At 46.5% G+C, this 20,965-nt stretch overlaps 1 protein-coding gene across 1 annotated transcript in view; it reads left to right on the top strand.

Annotated features, from left to right (window-relative positions):
* The window catches only part of Cpxm2 (carboxypeptidase X, M14 family member 2), a 108,716-nt gene extending 89,567 nt beyond the window's left edge, over positions 1-19,149 (top strand). The window contains exons 10-14 of the mRNA XM_042701452.1: positions 383-562; positions 3,244-3,541; positions 10,730-10,869; positions 13,134-13,233; positions 17,686-19,149. Coding sequence (XP_042557386.1) covers positions 383-562; positions 3,244-3,541; positions 10,730-10,869; positions 13,134-13,233; positions 17,686-17,939 — 972 coding nt within the window. The 3' untranslated portion in view covers positions 17,940-19,149. The remainder of the gene's footprint in view (positions 1-382; positions 563-3,243; positions 3,542-10,729; positions 10,870-13,133; positions 13,234-17,685) is intronic.
* Positions 19,150-20,965: the final 1,816 nt, after the last annotated feature.

The raw sequence follows: 20,965 nt of genomic DNA, 5'->3' as shown, positions 1-20,965 counted from the left end.
TGTGATATAATTTTTTCTTGTGGTTAGAGATTTAGGATGCTAACTTGTAAGCCAGACTTGTGGGCAGGGCAGGAAGAACGTATTAATATAATGTCAGTACTGCAGCAATGGAATCATAGGCTCAGCTCTCCTCTAAGGTTCCGCCACTCTATGGAAGGAGAGGTGAAAGAAGGACTCTAATTCTTTTCAAGCACTGCCATTGGCAGGAGTGGTTCTCCGGGTATTCTCTTGGGGATATTTATTCCCTGTGGATGCTATCAGAGGCTGTAGAGGGAGGCTTTGAGATGTGTCCTGAAGGGAAGGACATGAGTGCTGCTTGCATGGTTGGGAGTCCAGGGTTTCCTGCAGTCTATGTTCTCTTCACACTCTAAATTGTTGCCAGGGCTCAGAGCTGGGAGGCTGGTCCCTGGGACGTTGGACTCATGATGGGATTGACATCAACAACAACTTTCCTGATTTAAATACACTGCTCTGGGAGGCAGAGGATCGTCAGAATGTCCCAAGGAAAGTTCCCAACCACTACATTGCCATCCCTGAGTGGTTTCTGTCTGAAAATGCCACGGTGGGTATAAAAATATCTGGAGGCCAGTGGGAGGCCAAAGGGTGCCCGCTGGTATTTGCACAGGAGATGACATTTAACAGCAAGACAAAGCCAGTTTTTTCTTTCTTGTTTTCTCCAAAAGTAGGCTAGATAATAACTACCTTTTAAATTGGTATTTGAGAGATTCTTCGTAGGAATAACTAATTATATTTCTTCAAAATGGTCCCTGAATTGTGTGTGTTTGTTGCTGTGATTATTATCCTTGTCAGTCAAACTTCTGGGCGCTTTCCCTAAGCTGCACTAATTGCTGGATATATACTCAGTTCTACTTCTGGTAGTGTATGCAAGGCAAATTTCTGGTGATAAGCAATGCTCTGTGTAAGTCCACTTCTGATGATTTATGCACTCAAAGACAGTACTGAGAGAGTTCAGAGCACACATTTCATTATAGTGAAAGACTGAAATTTACCCAATGCCCACTGGCTTTGTAAGCATACATAAATGAGGCCTTCGTGTAGAAGAGAAAAAGTCTGAACAATAGCTTCGATCAAAGTCCTTGATGAGCCTTAGAAACATAAACTAAGCGGAAGAAATGGCAGAAGACAAAATTTGGTTTGACTGTGTCTCCTCTTTTTTTTTAGTTTGAAAGCAAGGAAGCTGGGCAGACACTAGTGGCTCACACCTGTAATCCTAACTACTCAGGAAGCTGAGATCTGAGGATCTTGGTTCCAAGTTAGCCCAGGCAGAAAAATTTGTGAGACTCTTATGCCCAGTTACCAACAAAAACCCTACCAGCTTTGAGTGAAAAAGACAAGCAAGAGCATGTGGCCCTGGGTTCAAACCCCAGTATTGGTATGTAAAGGGAAAGAAGTAAAAACAAGCAAGGCAGCTTTTCGATGTTCTATTCAGGCACATAGACCTCTTTCTGAGGTTCTGGTATAGTCACAGCATGGATTAGCCCTGGTCCCATCTGATGAGCTTAATTTTATGATTAGCCCAATCTGTGGCTCCTGGTGTGTTTTAAAAGCAAAAATCAATGCTAGTGAGTTCTATTCCAGACTCGGTTTTCTGTACTGCACACTGAAATGATTTCCTATCTATTTCTCTTCCATTAGCAATTTATCCTGCTAAAATTATTTTCATTGGGATTAAGAACGTATTGTAGATACTGATTCACTTCTCCATATTTAACCATAAGAGACTTTTCTTTTTGTGCCCATACTTGGGCTTGAGCTCAGGGCCTTGGTTCTATACCTTAGCTTTTTTGCTCAAGACTGGAACTCTACTACTTGAGCCACACCTCAGCTCCTGGCTTTTTGGTGAGCAATTGGAAATAAGAACCTCATGGAGTTTCTTCCTTCAACTTGAATCCTGAGAAGCTAGGATTACAGGCATGAGCTACTGGCATCTGGACTGCCTATCAGACTTTTAATTTAAGCTTTTAACATTGTCAGCTTTCTTTTTCTTTCTTGACATTTTATCATAAAAAATGTCAAACATACAAAATTAGAGGAAGCTGTAAAGGACCCACGTGCTGCATGTCAGCCTTGACACTCAGCGATTCATGTGTCATCTCTACCTTCACCCACGGAGTCTTCCTCTCCTTACTGAAGCAAATTGCAGGTGCCATGTTATTTCATTTACAAATATTTCAATAGCTATGTCTAAATATAGAGACTTGTCTTTTAAAGCAATAATATGTTACCATTATTATATCAAAATTGTTTCTTGATATAAATTACCCGATTAGGGTTCACATTTCCCTTGTTATATAAATTACCCGATTAGGGTTCACATTTCCCTTGTTATACTGATTGGTAAATTACTTCCCTCCCTCCCATCTTCTTTGGTTCCATTAAACCCCTCAGTTTGTTTAAATCAGGATTCAACAAAACCCATTTGGTTTCATTAGACTCCAGGGTGTTTTAATAACGAGTGTCCTCTCTATTACACTCTTTCTCTTTTTTGTGGCTGCCCATCTTGAGGATCTTCCAACAGCTCTGCTGTGACCCTCTGGGTTCTGTGCAGTGTGTTCTGCTATCTGGATGCTGCTGACGGCAGCAAGCCTGCATGCTGTGTATACTTCCCTTTATGATTGCTAGAAATGGACAGTGACATTGAGGCTGAACTAAACTAGATAGAGTAAGGGGTGGGATACAACAGCCCAGGCACCAAACCCACGCCGGGCCTGTTTCCCCAAGTGGTATGTCATTGGTCTGAAGCATTGTGCATTTGCATTTTGTCTATAAGGCTCCACTGCTGCATGACTTACAAACCCCCCCAAATTAACTAAATGACCTTTTGCAGAAAAAGCCTGTCAATCCCTGAACTAGAGACATAGCCATATTCAGGGAAGATCTTTGTTAGGTGTGTGCACTCCTGGGGAGGCATGTTGCATTGGTTTTTGAGGATGAACATGTTTATGCTATTTGTGGATGAACATGCTTGACCAAGAGGAAACTCACTCTGGTGCTAACATCCCTCTGCGGCAATCACTTGGAATATTCCTACAATGGAAACTAGAGAATCTGCTAATACATTATTTTCCAAGTCCAATTTCCCCAGGACAGATTTGAGATTCCAAATATTACTCTGATTATTTTGTAAAATTACTGCATTTACAAATTATGTGCCTGTTTTGAAAGCTGGAGAGGTGAAGCAATTTCTTTCCTCTTCCTTTTATCAATTTTGCATATTTCCAGGTGGCCATGGAGACCAGAGCAGTCATCTCTTGGATGGAAAAGATCCCTTTTGTGCTGGGTGGCAACCTGCAGGGGGGCGAGCTGGTGGTGGCATACCCCTATGACATGGTGCGGTCCCCGTGGAAGACCCAGGAGCACACCCCTACGCCAGACGATCACGTGTTCCGCTGGCTGGCGTACTCCTATGCCTCCACTCACCGTCTCATGACAGATGCCCGGAGGAGGGTGTGCCACACAGAAGACTTCCAAAAGGAGGAGGGAACCATCAACGGTGCTTCCTGGCATACTGTTGCTGGAAGTAAGTCTGAGATTTGCTCTGCCTAGCATCGTGGGGCCCAATGGTCATCATAGCCCAATGGTCCAAAAGGCATCTACAGGTGTCTCCCCGAAAGCCCTCATCTTATCTGCATGCCCAGCATGATTGCTAACAATGGCTACCATAACTGTGCCCTTAAACCACTGAGCACTCTGTTAACTCCTTTCCTTGCCTACTTACCTTGAGGCGGGTGTGATTATCACCTCATTTTTATAAATGAGAACTAACTGGGATTTGGAAAATGGTGATAATCTACCCAAGAAAGAAAGGGAAAGAGCTGGGAAGTGTGTGTGTGTGTGTGTGTGTGTGTGTGTGTGTGTGTGTGTGTGTGTGTGTGTGTGTATTGAGCTTGCTCTTCACACTGAGATATTTGGATCTTACAATGGATCAAGAATGACTGTAAGTGGACTTAGTGGTGATATTGAAGTCAAAAGCAAGCCCAGTGAAGGGGCCGAGCATATGGGTGCTGGCACTGAAGCCAGGACTTTTCACCCAGAGCTGGTCAGATTTTAAGGAATGTTCGTCATTGGCCACTCACCCCATGTTCGGTGGGAAGTCAATGAGCTGCAGGTGTGTCCTGCCTGAGACCTCTGGGCCATGTTGACCAGTTCACAGACACCTGCTGTCCACCTGAGGTCTGCAGGCCCAGTAGTGCAGCCTCGCCTGCAGCAGGTGATTCAAGCCAACTGTGTGGCATGGAGAATAGGAAGTGTTGCTACTGGGATCCACATAGGCCTGGAGAGGATTCCGTGGAGACTCGGGGAGCCACGTCACCAGGGCCAGAGGACGCCATAGTCCTCATGTCAGGACTTGTAGTTGGCTTCCTCCCTCAAGTCCAGAGCTCCCCAGTTAGGAAGGAGGACGGCAAGTTCCTCAGGTCCCTCTCGATGGATGGCCAGACCTCAGCATCATTTGCCTTGCTTCTTTTCTTTATTCTGTGAAGGGTGGCTAAGCCAATGATGAATTTGAAACTATTCTTTGTTAGATAGACCTGGGCTCACATCTGGCTCTGTTGTTGGGATGCTGTGTGACCCTGGGCAAGTTAGTCTAGTCTTAGCACCCAGTACATTACCCTTCGCAGAGTGAGGGCGGTGATGAAGGTGACAGTGCTATCGCCCTGTAGGATGTTTGAGGGTTCCTTTGTACTCAATGTCTGGCTTATCAGCAACATTCTACTGCCACTTCCCCTCCTCCAGGGGCATGGGGCCATGAAATCCCTAGGATGAGCTTATCATTGCTCTCTGCAATTGCAATTGATTGCATTTGACTTACCTATTATTTGACTCTGCTGGAAACGGTTTTAACATATATTTCAAGTGTGTCTTTATCCTTGGAAAAAGAAAACAGAAATATTTGTTCCCGTGGACATTTGAAAACATGTACAGAGCCAGGCATGGCGGCTTATACCTAAAATCCCAGGTATTCCAGAGGCAGAGTTAGGAGAATCTTGGTTCAAGGCCAGCCAAGACAAAAACAAGCCAGGTATGATAGATAGCACATGCTTGTGGTCCCAGCCCCTCAGAAGGTGGAAGTAGAAGGACCATGATCAGAGGCTGGCCTGGGCAAAAGCTTAGGACTCTATCTGGAAAACAAAATAAGAAAGCAAAACAACTGGGGGCCTGGTGTAGATAGTAGAGCACTTATTTAGCAAGCATGAATATCTAGCTCAATCACCAGTGCTGCCTAAAATAAATAAGTAAACAAATAAATGAAAAGTAAATAAAACATGTACAGAAGGCTGGGCATTTTCTTCTTGTTGTCAGACAAAGTGGAGGCACTCTGCTTATCCCTCTTACGACTCTGTCCCACAGAAAATTAAAAAAAAACAAATGTCTCAAGAAAATTTCCTAAAGGCACACAAAAGATATAGTTAACTTCAGTTTTTAAAATGTGTTTTTAATTTACAATTTAAAACATTCAATTTTAGAAATTGAACAATCTCTCTATAAAAATCCTTACGTGAAAATGTTTCTTTTTTTCATGGCCGCTGTGATTCAGTTGGGTATGGACCCAGCTGGGTTGCCAGTATCCAGCCAACAGCAACTTCACGGGCAGCCACCTGCAACATAATTACATAAGCAGGACTTGCTAGGTTTTCTCTATCAGTTTCATTTCCCATGATCTCGGGGGCTGGGCGACAGGGCCATGTGGTGTCTTGAGCCTTTGTAATCCTTCTTTGGAGTAGTGTGATGGAGTCTGCAGAGTCATTGCTTTGCAGATTAATGAAATGCAATTTCAGATTTCCTCCCCTCTCCCTCTGTCTTTTTATTCAGTTCTTTCTCGGTTATTAGTGGCGCACTGCGGGCAGCTGTTAGTGGGAAGGAGGGCAGTTGGGAGCAAGAATCAATGCATTCAAATGCTCAGCAAAGGTTGTGTGCGCTTTCAAGCTCCGGAGTTGACATGATGCTGGGCTCTCTGTTCCCATTGCAGCCCTGCACTGCCCTCCAGGAGGGAGGGAGGTAGCTTGGCAGACACAGCAAGCACAGTTTTTAGGGGTTGCCTGGCTCCAGTTTCCCTGTTGAAGTTTCCCTGCCTCAGACAAGAAGCAGCAAGTGAATGGTTGAAGCCATTCTTGGGCCTCGCTATGCCTTATGGGAGTAGCGGGACATGAGCAACAAAGACAGTAGGGCCTACCTAAGCTGTCCCAGAGTTCCAGTTCTCCTTCTCCATGGTCTCTGGCTTCTGGTACTTCAAAGCAAAACAGCATAGAATACTTAATTGTCTTATTTTGGCACTTATAAGGCCTCCACAGAGGCTTTGAAGGAAGCATGGTGCTGCACCATGGTGCATCTGGTACCACAGGGGTACAGATGTCTGTTTTAATGCCGGATTGGGGTCATTTGTAACAGCAGTTCCAGAAAATCATTCAGGGATCAATTATGTGTCAGTCTGGCTGCTCCACATCCTGTCCTGTCAGAGTGCAGAAGGTCTGTCCACTTTGGGGCTGTCTGGGTAGATGTCACTGCCTGACAGTCCCTCAGGATCAGTGCTTTATTTGGAGATGTAGCAGACAGGGCCTCAGATCTTAGCTCTGGCCTTTTTAGATACTGGATCTGGATTTAGCTTTATATTTGTAAACCTGCGCAAGGCTGTCTCGCTCTGCTGTGCTTGGCAGAAGACACAGTGATCTTTGGGGTACACAGGGCATACGACAGGCCCTGGCTTAGGGAAGACCCGCAGGAAGCAGTAGGAATTCATAGGTGCTTCTGAGAATTGGAATAGTAAACTCCTGTAGATCTGTCTGCGGAGATCAATTGAATTAAACTTAGAAATCCATACAGGTGATGAATGATAGCTTTATTCCAAACACAGCATGTTAAACTGCGTCTCATAAAGCAAATACCTGTTCTTGTGGAGAGAGTAATTCATTTACTTTTGAACGTCTCTGCTTAGAACTTGCTAGGTCTTCTGATTTAAAATAATCTTATGCTTACCCTCAGTTTTGACTATGTTGTCGTATTTTTATATTTATTTATTTATTTTATTTATCTTTAAGGAGTTGTACAGAGGGGTTTCAACTCAACATGTCAGTTTGTAAGTACAGCGTACCTTGATCACTGTCACGCTTTCCAACGTCCTCCCCCCCATCTGTCCCAACCCCACCTACCTCTTTAAGTTGCCTGGTTCTATTTTCACATAATTACATTGAACACAGTGACTGTACTCACCCATTTTTTTGTCAATGGTACCCTGTATGGATCTGTCCTTACCTCAATCCTTCCCACCTCTACCCTCTTCCAGCTCTTCCCAATCCATGCTTGTTTGCTGTCCTGTAAATATTTGTCTGCTAGGACTACATTCATCTGTTAGGACTATTATGTAAAGTAGTAGATTCTTTAAAACTAGTAGATTCTTTTTTTCTCTTTTTTATCTGGCAGTACTAAGGTTGAACTCATGGTATTCTACCACTGAGCCATGCCTCTAACCTGTTTCATGCTGATTTTTTTTTTTAAAAAAACCATTTTTTGTAAAGATGCTGTACAGAGAGGTTACAGTTTCATGAATAAGGTAATGAGTACATGCTGATGCTGATTGTTTTAATTAAATTACTTTATTATTACTGTAGAGGTGATGTACAGAGGGATTGCAATTACATGAATCAGGTAAATGAATACATTTCCTTTTGTACAGTGTCTTCTGTTCCTTCATTCTCTCCCAGTCCCTCCTTCCCTTCTCCACCCATGAGTTATATAGCTCACTTTCAGCAGTGTCCAGTGAGCTCCCCTACTGCACTCTTCCTCCCTTTTTTCCTCAAGTTCTGTACCTTTCCCTAGATGTACACTTGAATACACCATACATAAGGTAAAGAAGACAGGATCATCAAAAACTAAAAAACAAAAGGAGAAAAGATAAAAAAGAAGTTTCTTGTTTCTCTATCTTGGAGTTTGATTCAGTGTGTTTATTATTTTATGTGACTCTGGAGAAGGGCTTGGGCATTGTGCCTCTGTTCTCTCCTAAGAGTTCTCTCTTTTGGTCTCACTGTGTGTGAGTATTCTGACTCCTGAATAATTTATCATATCCCAGCACATTTTTTATCTGATTTCTATATATCAGAGAGAACATGGATGGAACTAGAACAAATTTTGTTATGTGAGGTAAGCCAAACTCAGAGAGACAAACGATGCTGATTATTTTTAAGACAGGATCTGGCTTCCTTCCCAGAAGCACACCTATACTGCAATCCCATATCCCAGTTTCTTCACTAAGATGGAGTCTCATGGAGTTTTCTTCCTAGCTGGTCTGGAAGCAAGGCCCTCCTAATCTCAGCCTCCCACAGTAGCTTAAAACGGCAGGCGTGTACCACTGTACTCAGCTGTGGTTACAAAGGGATCTTTTGAACCATCAGCCTTCCAAGAAGCTAAGATTAGGGATGTAGGTGCCACCTAACCCAGTTTTGCCATTCTGGTCAAGTGTTACCACCACTGGTGGATGTAGCCAGAGCCAAATCTGTCAGGGCCCTGCTCTAAGCACTCATGCTCTCTCACAACCAAAGAGGTGAGCATAAGAACCATCATTTTGGTATAACAGCAGATGAGATGAAGACCATGAGATAGGAACACCGGGATGGGAAAGAGAGGCGGCGTTTGCAGAGCGCCCGGGCTCTCAGGTGAGGCCTGGCAAATTACAGCCCATGGGTGAAGCAGACTCAGACCATCGCCTGTTTTTGTGCAGCTCATGATAGGAACAGTTTTTGTATTTTTTAAGGGCTACATTTTATGGGGTTGTGTAAGTACTTATGTAATCACCTTGATTTGCTTCTTTGGCAAGAAAGCATAAAATATTTACTATCTGATGCTTAAAAGAAAGTTTCCCAATCCCTGATCTGAGGCATAAATAAAACCTCAAGATAGTAATCAAAGTCACTAACATTTTCTGGGAGGTTGCTGTGTACTGTGTGAACTGCATGATACAGACATTACCTAATCTTTACAGCTCTGAGGGGACAGGTATTGTCTCATCTTGCAGAGGAGGAAACTGAGTCACATTAAAGTTAGAAACTTGTCCAGTGAGCATCAACCCAGACCCAAACCCGTGCCCTCAACCACCACATCAGATGGTGGCCAAGTCCCTAGAGAGATGACATGTGTGCAAAGACTTAAAGTCCAGACACATTTGAGACACACACTGCTATCTAGCTGGAAATAAAAGGAAACAGAGGCCAGCAATGCCCACTCCTGTTGGGGATTTTCAGTTTGGGAATCATTACAACCTATGCATGGTAAATGACATGGGTCATGGCCGTTTCCCTGCAGTATTGTTTGTCGTGGCAACAGATTAGAGATAACCCCAGCATCCGCCATTAAGTGGTTGAGTGGTGAAAAGAAATGATGGAACGTAATGCAACTTTTTAACAACAAGGAGACCCTTCATTTCTGTGGTGTTAAGTCAGCTACTACAAAGTCTTAGTAACACGTAATAAGCATTTCTTTCTCAGGTATCTGTAGATCAGTTGGGCAGAGCTGGTTGATTCTAGACTACAAGATAGATACACATCTGTTCTACTCACTGCTCAATTCCTTGGGCCCCTGGCTTGTGTAAATAAGCAAAGCCTTTTAGGCTCTTTGGCTCAGCACTGGCACATGGTCACCTCTTGTTCTATTGGCCTAAATGTGACATAGGGAAAGGCCAGAGTCAACGAGCTGTCACTTTTTGGGAAAGAAACCGAAAAGCTACACTGCAGAAAGTATAGATGTAGAAAGGAACGAAGGAAGACGTTCACCAATAATTCAGGCAACCTCACAGGCTGGTATAGAACAACCCAAGTGCCTCCAAGATGCTCACAGTAGCTGATGTCATCCCTTAGTCAAAGCCATATATTATCTGTCAACGCCAAGTGACCCCAGGGTGACTTCCACGTTGGAGGCATGCCACTCACCATGCTCAGTGGGGTTGGCATCTGCACTGCCCACCATCTTGGACATGACATACTGTCATCTGCACTGGCCACCACCAAGCAAATGACAAAGTTGACATCTGCATCAGCTACCATCTTGGACACAGTGCATGAAAATCTGTATTGCCTATCTCCTCGGACCTCTGTGGTACCCAGCCTTCTGGTCCATCTCCATCGAGGCCCCCTAGTGTGGTCTACGGGGCTGCTGCAAGGTGACTGTAGGTCCTGCTGTGCATCCAGCAGCACCTCAGGTGCTGCCTGCCCCCATGCAGCCCTCACAGGGACCACTTCCTCTCTCCCTCCAATAGCTGCCCATCAGGGATTCCCAGCACCCTCACCCCTTCCCCAACTTCTCATCAGCCCCTCTTGTCATTGTTAGACAGGAATTTCCACAGGCCCAGGTCATACCTAATGTGTTCAGTGAATTAGTGATCTTTTATGCACTGGTTATTTTTAAGATAGGCTACAGCAATATGACTGTATAGCAACCCGCCTGTTTTAGGTTTCCCCTTGAAGATGAGAGGATAGGGTAGGTACAAATGACAAAGCCTAGCTTCTGCCAGGAAGAAACCTTATGGACTTCTCTGCCTTGGCTGTCTTGGGGCCACAATCTTTCCAATCACAGTCTCTGTTATACCTAGGATTATAGGCAAGATCCACTGGTGCCCAGCTTAGTGCTCATTGATTCTTGATGCCTCTGTCCAGTTGTCAAACATTCCTGCTTCCTCCCTTGTGCCATTTCTTGCATTCATTGACATGTCTGCTGGCCTTTGCAGGTCTGAATGATTTCAGCTACCTTCATACAAACTGCTTTGAGCTGTCCATCTATGTGGGCTGTGATAAATACCCACATGAGAGCGAGCTGCCTGAAGAGTGGGAGAACAATCGAGAATCTCTGATCGTATTCATGGAACAGGTACGGTGGGTATATGATTGAGGAGAGGGAGTAGCTCCAGGCTAAGCCAAAGTCATGGCATCTACTGAGTGTTTCAAGCCTTAGGCATTGTTGTCCTGGGCCAGCCACAGTGCTACTGGATACTGATGTCTCTTTACATGCCAGCAAACAGACCCATAGAAGGGTGACACTCCGTGGGTGTCGGCAGGTGCTCCCTGGCTCTGCTGTGTGGGGAGTAGTGATACTGTTGGAGCAAACCTCCCTGGGCCCCTTGACTTAGTTTGCATTTACCACAAGAAAAGACCACAGACAAGAGGCTTAAACAGGTTCTGGCGACTGAAGCCAGTCATCGTGGTACCTGAGGTTGGTGTCCTTTGAGGACCTTCACGGTGGCTCACAGGTGTCTGTCATCTTGTCGCTTCACACGGTCATCCCTCTGAGTGCTCCTGCACTGCATCCTCACTGGATCAGGACCCACCCTCGTGGCCTTCTCTGTACACACTAGTCTCTTTAAAGGCCTTGCTTCCCCAAACAGTCAAGACCTGAATCTCCTGTAGCTCCCCATGTCCCCAAGCCTTCCGAATCATGTTGTCCTGTTACCTGGTTGGTGAGGGTCCTGCTGTCCTCCCTGGGAACCTCAGGTGCCGTCTCTACCGTGTGTTCTCAAGGTCAAGTCCATTTTGTAGCATTGTTCAATGCTAAAAGTAATTGAATAATACCTGCTCCATGGAGCAACAATGGCCAACTGGAAATCAGAAGGTTAGATCAGGAATGCCGAGCCTCAGGCCCTGCCATTGGTACAAGTTATGGGGCAGGGGTTGGCACCCATATGCAGCATCTGAGTCTACCCCCTGAGGGGTCCAGTGGGTTCAGTAGAGCCGCAGGGGCTTCCCTGGCACAGAAGGTTGTGGTCTGGTTCTTCCTTCTTGGAAAGCTATGAACACATTTGGTCTCTACCTTGGAGTTTCACGATGAAAGTTCTTTGTCCTTTACATGTCTAAGAAGATAGAGAGCCTTGTGATAGGTGTGGATAAAGGTTATGTATATAGAGAGTGTTATTGCCAATGACTTGAGCCCACCTTGGATTGTCACATTCTGCAAATAAGGAGATGGTAGAATGAGGTTTAGGATTGTTCTGTGTCCTATGACACAGCTAATCAATACAATGACCCTAATTCAGAGTTGTCCTTTCCAGGAAGCTCTGATTTTCTTTTCTTTCCTCTGTCTCTGAAGTCACTAAGTTAAATAGAGCCCAGACAAGTCCAAATAAATTTACCTTGTAAAAACTAACTTACAGTTTTTGCTACATGTGGTGGGCTCATACCTGTAATCCCAGCTACCTAAGAGGCTGAGATTGAGGGGATCATGGTTTGAGGCCAGCTGGGCAAAAAGAAAAAATAGTAAGACTTTTCTCAATGAAAAGCTGGACACAGAGACACACATCTGTCATTTTAGCTCTGGAGATATCTAACACAGGTTGTCCAGGGATACATTAGGAAATAAGTGAGATTTTATTTCAAAATGACAGCAAACCTCAGGGATAGAGGCATGGGCTCAGCAGAACACTTGCCTAGCAAGCGCTGATACTGGAGTTGAGACTGGAGTTCAAACCCCTGTAACTGAAAAACAAGACCAGGTTTCAGTATATATATTTTGATGAGAACCTCCACTCATATTTCTTTCTGTTTGTATTTTTTATTGTTATTCCTACGGAGTTGTACAAAGGGGTTACAATTCTACAAGTCAGGTAATGAGTTTCAATGCTTCTTGGACAATGTTGGCCCTTCATTTGCTTTCCCCCATTTCCCCCTCCTGTGTTTGCCCATGAGTTACTTGGTTCATTTTTTACATAGTGTATATCAAATATCATAACTGCATTTGTTCACCTTTCCTTCCTCCATTCTTCTGATCTCCCTAAAAAGATTTTAAAAAAGAGAGCAAAAACAACAATATCACCACCACCAACTCCATGCTTCCATTTCCTGGAATTCATTTTGGTGGTAGCATTTTCAGTATTCACAGCAGTGACCTCTTTGGGTATCTCCCCAAAGCGTATCAGAGCCTCATAAATTGTAGATCTTGGGAATATTTTAATTCCAATGAAAAACTTGCTGATGCCCTCATAAGAACATGAACATTATACCCCAAATCCATGAAAGCCATGGAGCTTGAGCCTTCTTGATGGGGATGGGGCTGGCATTAGGCTTACGGCCCACCTCCCTGTGCTGGTGGTGGCCAGAGCTGGTCCCGTGGCTCACTCACCATGTCTTGTGTTTTCTGAGCAGGTTCATCGTGGCATCAAAGGTATGGTGAGAGATTTACATGGAAAAGGGATTCCCAATGCCATTATCTCCGTGGAAGGCGTTAACCATGACATCCGAACAGGTAACTAACTGCGAATGCATACAAACTATCTCTTACGAAGAAATATATAGTCCCTTGAAGTGTTCCACATAGGTTACAATCAAGACCAGAAACATCTTACTCAGAGCTGAGTAGTATCTCCTTCCTCTGACTTCCCAAGAGATGTTTGAAAGCCAGGTTTTCAGCTAATGCATCCCGACTCTTCTCTCTTGTTCTTGGACTTGAAGACAACTGCCTTCCAGCAGTGGTGGAGGAATGGGAGTAGAGAAAGCAGCTCTGACCCACACTGGCAGCCCCTGCATTTGTGGTGATGGAAGAGCTCAGCAGGGCTGGAGTACAGTCAGAGACAGCAGCCAGGGGTGCTGTAGGGGGGAGTGAGGAAGTCATTCAAGAAGGATATAACTTTTCTGCTAAGTCACAGGTGAGCCGGGTGCTGGTGGCTTATGCTTCTAGATACTTGGGAGGCTGAGAGCTGAGGACGATGGGTCTAAGCCAACCAAGGCAGAAAAGTCCATGAGAATCTTCTCTCTCATCACCTACCATAAGGCCAAAAGTAGAGCTGTGGCTCAAGTGGTAGTGTCGACCTTCAGTTAAAAAAGCTAAGGGACAGTTCCCAGCCCTGAATTCAAGTCCCAAGGCTGGCGCGCGCGCACACACACACACACACACACACACACACAGAATCAAAGCACAATATCATAAATATGTAGCAGCCGCACCTTTAACAGTACACGATTCAACTTTGTTATTCCCCTCAACAGCCCCATTTTCTTCCACTGTCGTTAGATGTCATTAGAAATCCACAGGGAGACTCAGCTACCTCCCTTCCTCCAAGACACAGAGTAGCTTGAGCTTAAATCTCAACGTGGCTATTTGATTTCCATTTGAATGGAGGGTAGAAAATTCTAGAATGTTGGATAAGGTAAGGGCCAGAAGAAGACCTTGAGAAGGCAGGGCTGAAATCTTACTCCAGCTCTCTTTACAAAGGAAGGAAAGAAATCGTAAAACCCAGGACCCTATGAACCAAATTCAGTTGGCAGTACCCAAATGGCCTTTAAAATGTATGTTCATTATCTTTGAATAGTTGTGCAAATTGGCCTCACATGTGTTAGGGGTGCTCCTGGCACAGAGGACCATCCAGCAGCCCCTGGGCCACATGGCCACTTCAGGACTCAGTGTTGTTTACCACGGCCAGTTCCCAGAGACCCTCCATTCCCGTCCTCTCCTGTCTCTCACATTCACTCTTTGTGGGAGGCAAGCTGTTCTTAACCTTTGTTTTTGTTTTTGTCAGTCGTGGGGCTTGAACTCTGGGCCTGGGTGCTGTCCCTGAGCTCTTCAGCTCAAGGTGAGCACTCTACCACTAGAGCCACAGCGCCACTTCTGGTTTTCTGGTGGTTTTTATTGGAGACAAGAGTCCCATGCTCTTTCCTACCCTGGCCGGCTCTGAACCATAATCCTCAGGTCTCAGCCTCCTTAGTAGCTAGGATTACAGGCATGAGCCACCAGTGCCTGGCTGTTCTTGACCTTTTTCAGGGCAAAGCAGAAGCTCAGGAGGCTAGCTGGCTCCAGGAAGGTTAGAGAGGCATTGGGTTCGGATCTAAGTCTTTGGCTCCCCTTACCACACCCCCAGGCCCCATTGGGCTGAGAAGTCACCTGCAGGCACTCTGCAGTGCCCTTAATGCAGACCTTACTGATTTCTCTCTTGGAGGTGATAGGGAAACAGGTACTCCAGCAAGTGCTAGGGCCCCTTGCATTCAGGGCTATCAGCACCTGGGATACTTTAGTTTAAAACTGGACATCACAGCCAGGTGCTGATGGCTCATGCCTATAATCCTAGCTAGTCAGGAGGCTGAGATCTTAGGATCACGGTTCAAAGCCAGCCCAGATAGGAAAGTCTATGAGACTCTTATCCACAATTAACCACCAAAGAGTCAGAAGTGGAGCTGTGGCTCCAGGGGTAGAGCACTGGCCTTGAGCATACAAGCTCGGGGACAGCACCCAGGCCCTGAGTTCAAGCTCCAGGATTGGCATGTGTACGTGTGTGTGCGCGCATGCACGCGCACGCACGCGCACACACACACACACACACACACACACACGCACACAGAGCTGGGTGTCGTGGTCCTATAGTCCGGGGCACAGCGAGTGGTTCTGACACCCGCTTCCCTCTATTTTGTGTGGACTAACAGCCATCTGCAGAAGTTGAGGTTGTTATTGTAGCACTTCTTTCGGTCTGTACCTTCTTCCCCTGCGTGGCAGTCCCTTGGCTCCGTCTCTGTCCTTCTGGCCTTTCCTTAGATGTCATTGTGCCACCCTGTTTGTTCAGCTGTCGGCCCTGGCCACCTTGAGCACACTGCACAGCTGCCTCACCTCCTTTACCCCTCTTCTAGCAGGCCACTCAGTGGTCAAACCCTGAGCTTCTTAGCTCTGCCTCCCCTCCACCCGGCAAAGGGCAGGAATCATCCGCTGTTTGTTGAGGTTGTTATTTTCATCACAAACACAATGCCACTTAGAAGAGGTGGGTACTCAATGAGTATTTATTGAATGACTATGTGAATGGATGTATGAATGAATGAAGAGATGGAGGGGTGAGTGGACATTGCATGTGTGTGGGTCCCAGGGTGGCACAGTGAATGGCAGAGCTGTGAGTGGAGCCAAGGATCTGAGACTGCAAATCCAGAACTCCTTCCTTTGTCCCCACGCTGGTTCTCCTACTTAGGGAGAAGGAGCCCCTCCTCTGTACATTGTTTGTGTACATTAAAGATCCTATTTGCACAACTGATCACACTGACCTGCCGGGAGTGGAGACTTGGGTTGCAGGAGGAGGTGAGCCTGGCATTGATCTTGGCCCAGGTATTCAGTGTCCTGCTGCCTGTCCCAGTTGTCTAAATGGATGAAAGCATTTGAACTACCACAAAATAGTAGACTGCTATAGATCACCCCAAATGGCAATCTTTCCACTTATTTACCAATTTCCTTGCTGAGTAGTACTTTCTGAACTTTCCTACCACTTGTCTTGGATTTTACAGCCGTTGACCGTGAAGTTTTATGCTATATCGCAGACACTTTTGTGTGTAGTAGCTCTTCACAGGCATTCATTTAAAAATCATCAATTTATTCACTCATTCATTCCTGCAACAAATGTGAACTGAGCAGCTGTAATGTGCCAGAGGCCATGGGGGGGCGGGGAGGTTAACAGCCACCGTAAGTGTAGGACAGGATTTGTATTTTAAATAATGCTGCAGAACTCCTTTAAAAGAGCTTGGGCCACTCCTTGCACTATTCAGTGCCTGGTAGGCGATGTAAGAAAACCTGAGGGTTTTAAGCTGCGTGGGAGGTAAAAAGGCCCTGGGGCCCCCTAAGCATGCTTTGCCTAATGGGCTCTGAATTTCAAGCCCTATAATCAAGGAGACAGTTTGGATGAGCTAATGGGAAACACACGGCTCTTCCTTTATTTCCCCCTATAAATAATTTCCCAGCGTGCCCTGCTGACTGATGCCCCCCTTCCTGCACACATGGCTTCTCATTGGTTCCAGCATCTTTCGGCGTTCCACAAGAGTGCTGAATTTGCCTTCATTTCTTTCTATGGATTATATGAGCTAACAGGCTTCATTTCAGGAAAGATTTTGCACAAAGTAAAGAGAAGTATTAAACGGAATTCCACACAGAGGAAGAATGCGCTTGAGACGCATCTAAATGTATTCGCCAAATACCTGGCTTGGAATTCAACAGGACATCTGCCCTTGGACAGGCAGTGAGGGTCTCCTCACTGGAGCTCATCAGAGGAGTGAGTGGAGGCCAAGAGCGTACTCTCTGCCAGTCTGTCTCCATCCACAGTTAGCTGAGGATGGGCCCTGATGGTGACCTGCAGATCTGGGGTGCCATGGGCTCTCCCTGGGCTCTGGCTGCAGTTTATTTGGGCTCCAGGCCTCCTTGTCTTTCCATGTCCAAGTGTGAATACTTGGAGCTCTGAGTTTCTGGACTGTGGGCAACAGGATGGAGGTTGTGGAGGATGTGCCAGCACCAGGGCTTTCTCCTCGGAGGTCTTGCCTAGATCTTTCCAGAAGCAAAGAATTCCACATCTTTTAGAATTGTTTTCTATATTTGTAGCCAAAAGAAGCCAGAACAAGCCACTGGCTGATGGCTGTACAAGATGGCGTTCTATGTGAGGGCACACTGTTTGTACATTCACCTTCATAGTGAATGGCTGTACTGTTCTTGATTGCCTCTCCATCTCTGCTTGTGTGTATGAACTCTGCAGGGAGCCTTCACCTCAAACCACTTCCTGTTAAAACCATTAAGGCGGCCTCCATGGAGAAAAACATTGGCGGGTCCACGTGCATTAAGAACATCGGGGTGCGGGAGCTCAGCAGGTTCTCTGCTGGCCGCCTCGGTGCTCTCCGCCCGCCCGGGCTGGTCTTGAGGAGGTCTGGCGCTATTTGTGCTCTGAGGTCTCCTGGTTTCTTTCCACAGCCAGTGACGGGGATTACTGGCGCCTGCTGAACCCAGGAGAGTACGTGGTCACTGCGAAGGCAGAAGGCTTTACCGCCTCCACCAAGACCTGCATGGTTGGCTACGACATGGGGGCCACGCGGTGTGACTTTACGCTCAGCAAGACCAACCTGGCCAGGATCAGAGAGATCATGGAGAAGTTTGGGAAGCAGCCCGTCAGCCTGCCCACCAGACGACTGAAACGACGGGGAAGGAAGAGACGGCAGCGTGCGTGACCCTCCTGGACCCTTGCGATGCATCCCAGACCCTGCAAAGGAAATCTACCCCGGTAGTAGCTCTGTAGAGGACCTGCTCACTGTTTTGTCTGTAATTCAAGGAGCCCCTGGGAGCAGGTGCACATTGCTATGCAGGCCCAGAGGGTCTTTCCTTTGTCCCCATTTATCCAAATACCTTGGATAGAGTAGCAGAGAGCAGCTGGTGGGAGAAAGTCAACCTGGGACTCTGAGAGAGAGAGAGGAGTCTCCTGGCAGCCCAGGAAAGAAAACCAGCCCCACTCCATCTCCCCACCCCCCTTCCGTGACATCAAGAATTCCCCCATGCATTGTGCATTTGCAGTTGGCACGGCTGACATTGCAGACCCCTGCTGACCCTGTGTTGCCATTTGAGAAGCTCTCTATCTCCTGGCCTGGGGACATGCAGGGCTGCTACAAACACATTTGTCGTTCTGTTGACAATAGAGGCTTTACTAAGTGAGCATCAGCGTGCCCCATGAATCAGCTTAGTTTTCTTTTTTGTAACAAAGGTCATGTCCATCCTAAGGGAGAGTGCAGAGATAATTTGAGAGGGATTATTGGCTAGCGGGCCTCATGGGGCTTGTTGCGTGCAACTGGAGTCCTCCAGGAATCTTGCTTCCCCTCCTCCCCTCCCCCCCAACTCCCTGCTGGTCCAGTCGTCCCAGAGGCTCTGCAATTGGGAGAGCCTGGTGTGTCAGCCTTCCGAAGGGCCAGGCAAGTGAGCCTGATCTCCTCTGAGGCTGGCTAGGACTTGGAAAGTGAGAGGAGGAGTCTGACCTGAGCAGGGCTCGTCTTGTGGGTGTGGGCTGCTCCTCCAGGGCCTCCTCCGAGGTAGCCCTGCTTTGCTCTTTTCAGAAACAAAGAATCCCACACGTTTTCAAGTTTTTCTTCTGCATTTGTAGCTAAGAGAAGTCAGAAAGCCACACACTGATGGCTTTTCATGCAATAACCCACCCTCCCAAGATGGTGGAGGGGAATTTTCTGATGTGTAGAATGCCAGTTCTCCCAAGTTAGGCAACAAATATTGGGTGAAAAACGCTTAGGATTGTCTTGTAGAGCACTGGTTTGGGAAGGATTCATGACTTAATCATCAATCTACGGAAACAGTTTGTATCTCACTTTTTCTTCATGTGGCTGCCTCCATGACTCGGGAAGAGCGAAAAAGAAAATAAAGAAAGCAAATGGTAGTGATCCTCTGGTGTGGTTTTTCTGGGTTCACTGACAGCCACCCGGATGCCAACTCTACTACCTCTCTGAGGTTGGTTATGCTAGAGGAGACCTCTGCCTACGGTGGCCATCCTGTGTCCCCATAAAGGGCATATCAGCCCTGATGCCAGCTGCTTAGAACCTTTCCTGCCTCTTGCCAGGGAGACTCATGTGCTGGACCCACAGGTGCCTCTAAAGACAGTAGGGAGCATCTTTCCAGAAAATGTCCTCAGACAACTTGCAGACAGTCTGCATTGGGGTGAGCAGGCTTTTCTGATAAAGGGTCAGGTTGTCAGTGTTTCCAGGTGCTGCACAGTCTGGTCATAACTCTCCCTGCTGCCACTAGGGTGTAAAAGCAGGTATGCGCATACGTAAGTGGGGAGGGTATAGTTTTGTATACCAAAAAAAGGTCTTGCTGGACATAGTCCCAGGCTACTGTGAACTCTGTCCAGTAGACCTCTTTGAGATGATGGAAATGTTCTGTTGTGGGCAATCAAATGCTGGATTCTGAGCGGGCCCCAGTGGCACTGACTTTGACTCCCTCCATGTGAAAGGTTGCTGAGGGGGCTACATGATACAGAAACCCAATGCCAAGTTGTTTGGTAATCACTGAGCAATTTCTGTAAGTTCTGGGGCCCAGTCTTTTACAGGAAAGCCCAGGATTTACTCCACCATTGTCCCGCATCTGTCACACATGCACTGTTAAAGTGTCATTGTGATGGAGTGTGGTGGTGCTGGATTGAAATGGTATTTTGTGTGGCAGGGCCACAAAAATAGTTTTCCAGATTTGTAGGTTTCAATTTGCTCTGGGTGGCCACCGCTGTGTCTAGAGAAGCTTGAGATTCGGTCACACTTTGTATTGGTGTCCTCATGTTCCCAGGGGACAGTCACAGTGCCATCTAGCAAGCTTGGCCAGGAAGCAGCAGAGTTGGTTCCATGCTGCTGAGCTCGGGGTACCAGGGCAACCTCTCCCGAGATTGTGGAACTTTTCCTCCTGCCTCTTATCCCTTACCTCCTAACACAGCCTCAAGTTCCTCACTGAGGCACAGGAAATCCAGAGAAAATCAGGAGGAAGAAATAAGAGTTGGAACATACGGGTCCGTATCTTTCAGTACCTTCTAGTGTGTGTAGAGAATAGGAGCTCTTTCAAACCTGAGAGTCTCTCAAAGCCTGAGGTCACCCCCAAGATCCATGACTATAGGGATGGTAGCCAAGGCTAATTGGTGTGTCAGAAGTAACTGCTTGAGCTTGATGTGAAAGACACTAAGGTTCTTAAGAGGAAAGCATGCTGCAATTGACTAGTTATGTCTGTTGTGGGTATGGGAAATGGTAGTGGCAAGAATGCCTGAACTTTCTAACTTTGGTCTGTAGTCCAATCTCTCTGACCTTGGAGTCAGAGAGTCTGCATCCAGAACTATAGGCCCAATTCATATTCCAGTGTCTGTTATCATAGTGTCTCTTTCCACTGCCCTCCTTGAAGGCAGTAATTAGGTCCTGAGCGGCCTGAGGAAGGTACAACCCAACTTTTTCAGGAGCAGTTCATTTCCCAGGCAGCAAGAAGCACTGGGGACTCCTTCCAGAAACCAGAGGAGGAAGGATGGAGCCCTAGATAGGATAAGCCTGCCTGGGAACTGACTAAATATGCAGTAAGCCCTGAAGAAGCTCAGAGGTCTGAGTCTAGGTGCTTTCTTTGCATCAGAGTTCCTAATCAGGTGTCCTGCTTGCTTGGCCTTGTTTTAAGTTTCTTTTGAGGCTGGGTGTTGGTGACTCATGCTTGTAATCCTAGCTACTCAGGAGGCCTG

This window comes from Dipodomys spectabilis, unplaced genomic scaffold (assembly GCF_019054845.1).
Source record: "Dipodomys spectabilis isolate Male_0828 unplaced genomic scaffold, ASM1905484v1 ptg000289l, whole genome shotgun sequence".
NCBI classification, from domain to species: Eukaryota; Metazoa; Chordata; class Mammalia; order Rodentia; family Heteromyidae; genus Dipodomys; species Dipodomys spectabilis.
Note: the sequence above shows the minus strand (reverse complement) of the source record. Positions and strands in the feature narration are given on the sequence as shown.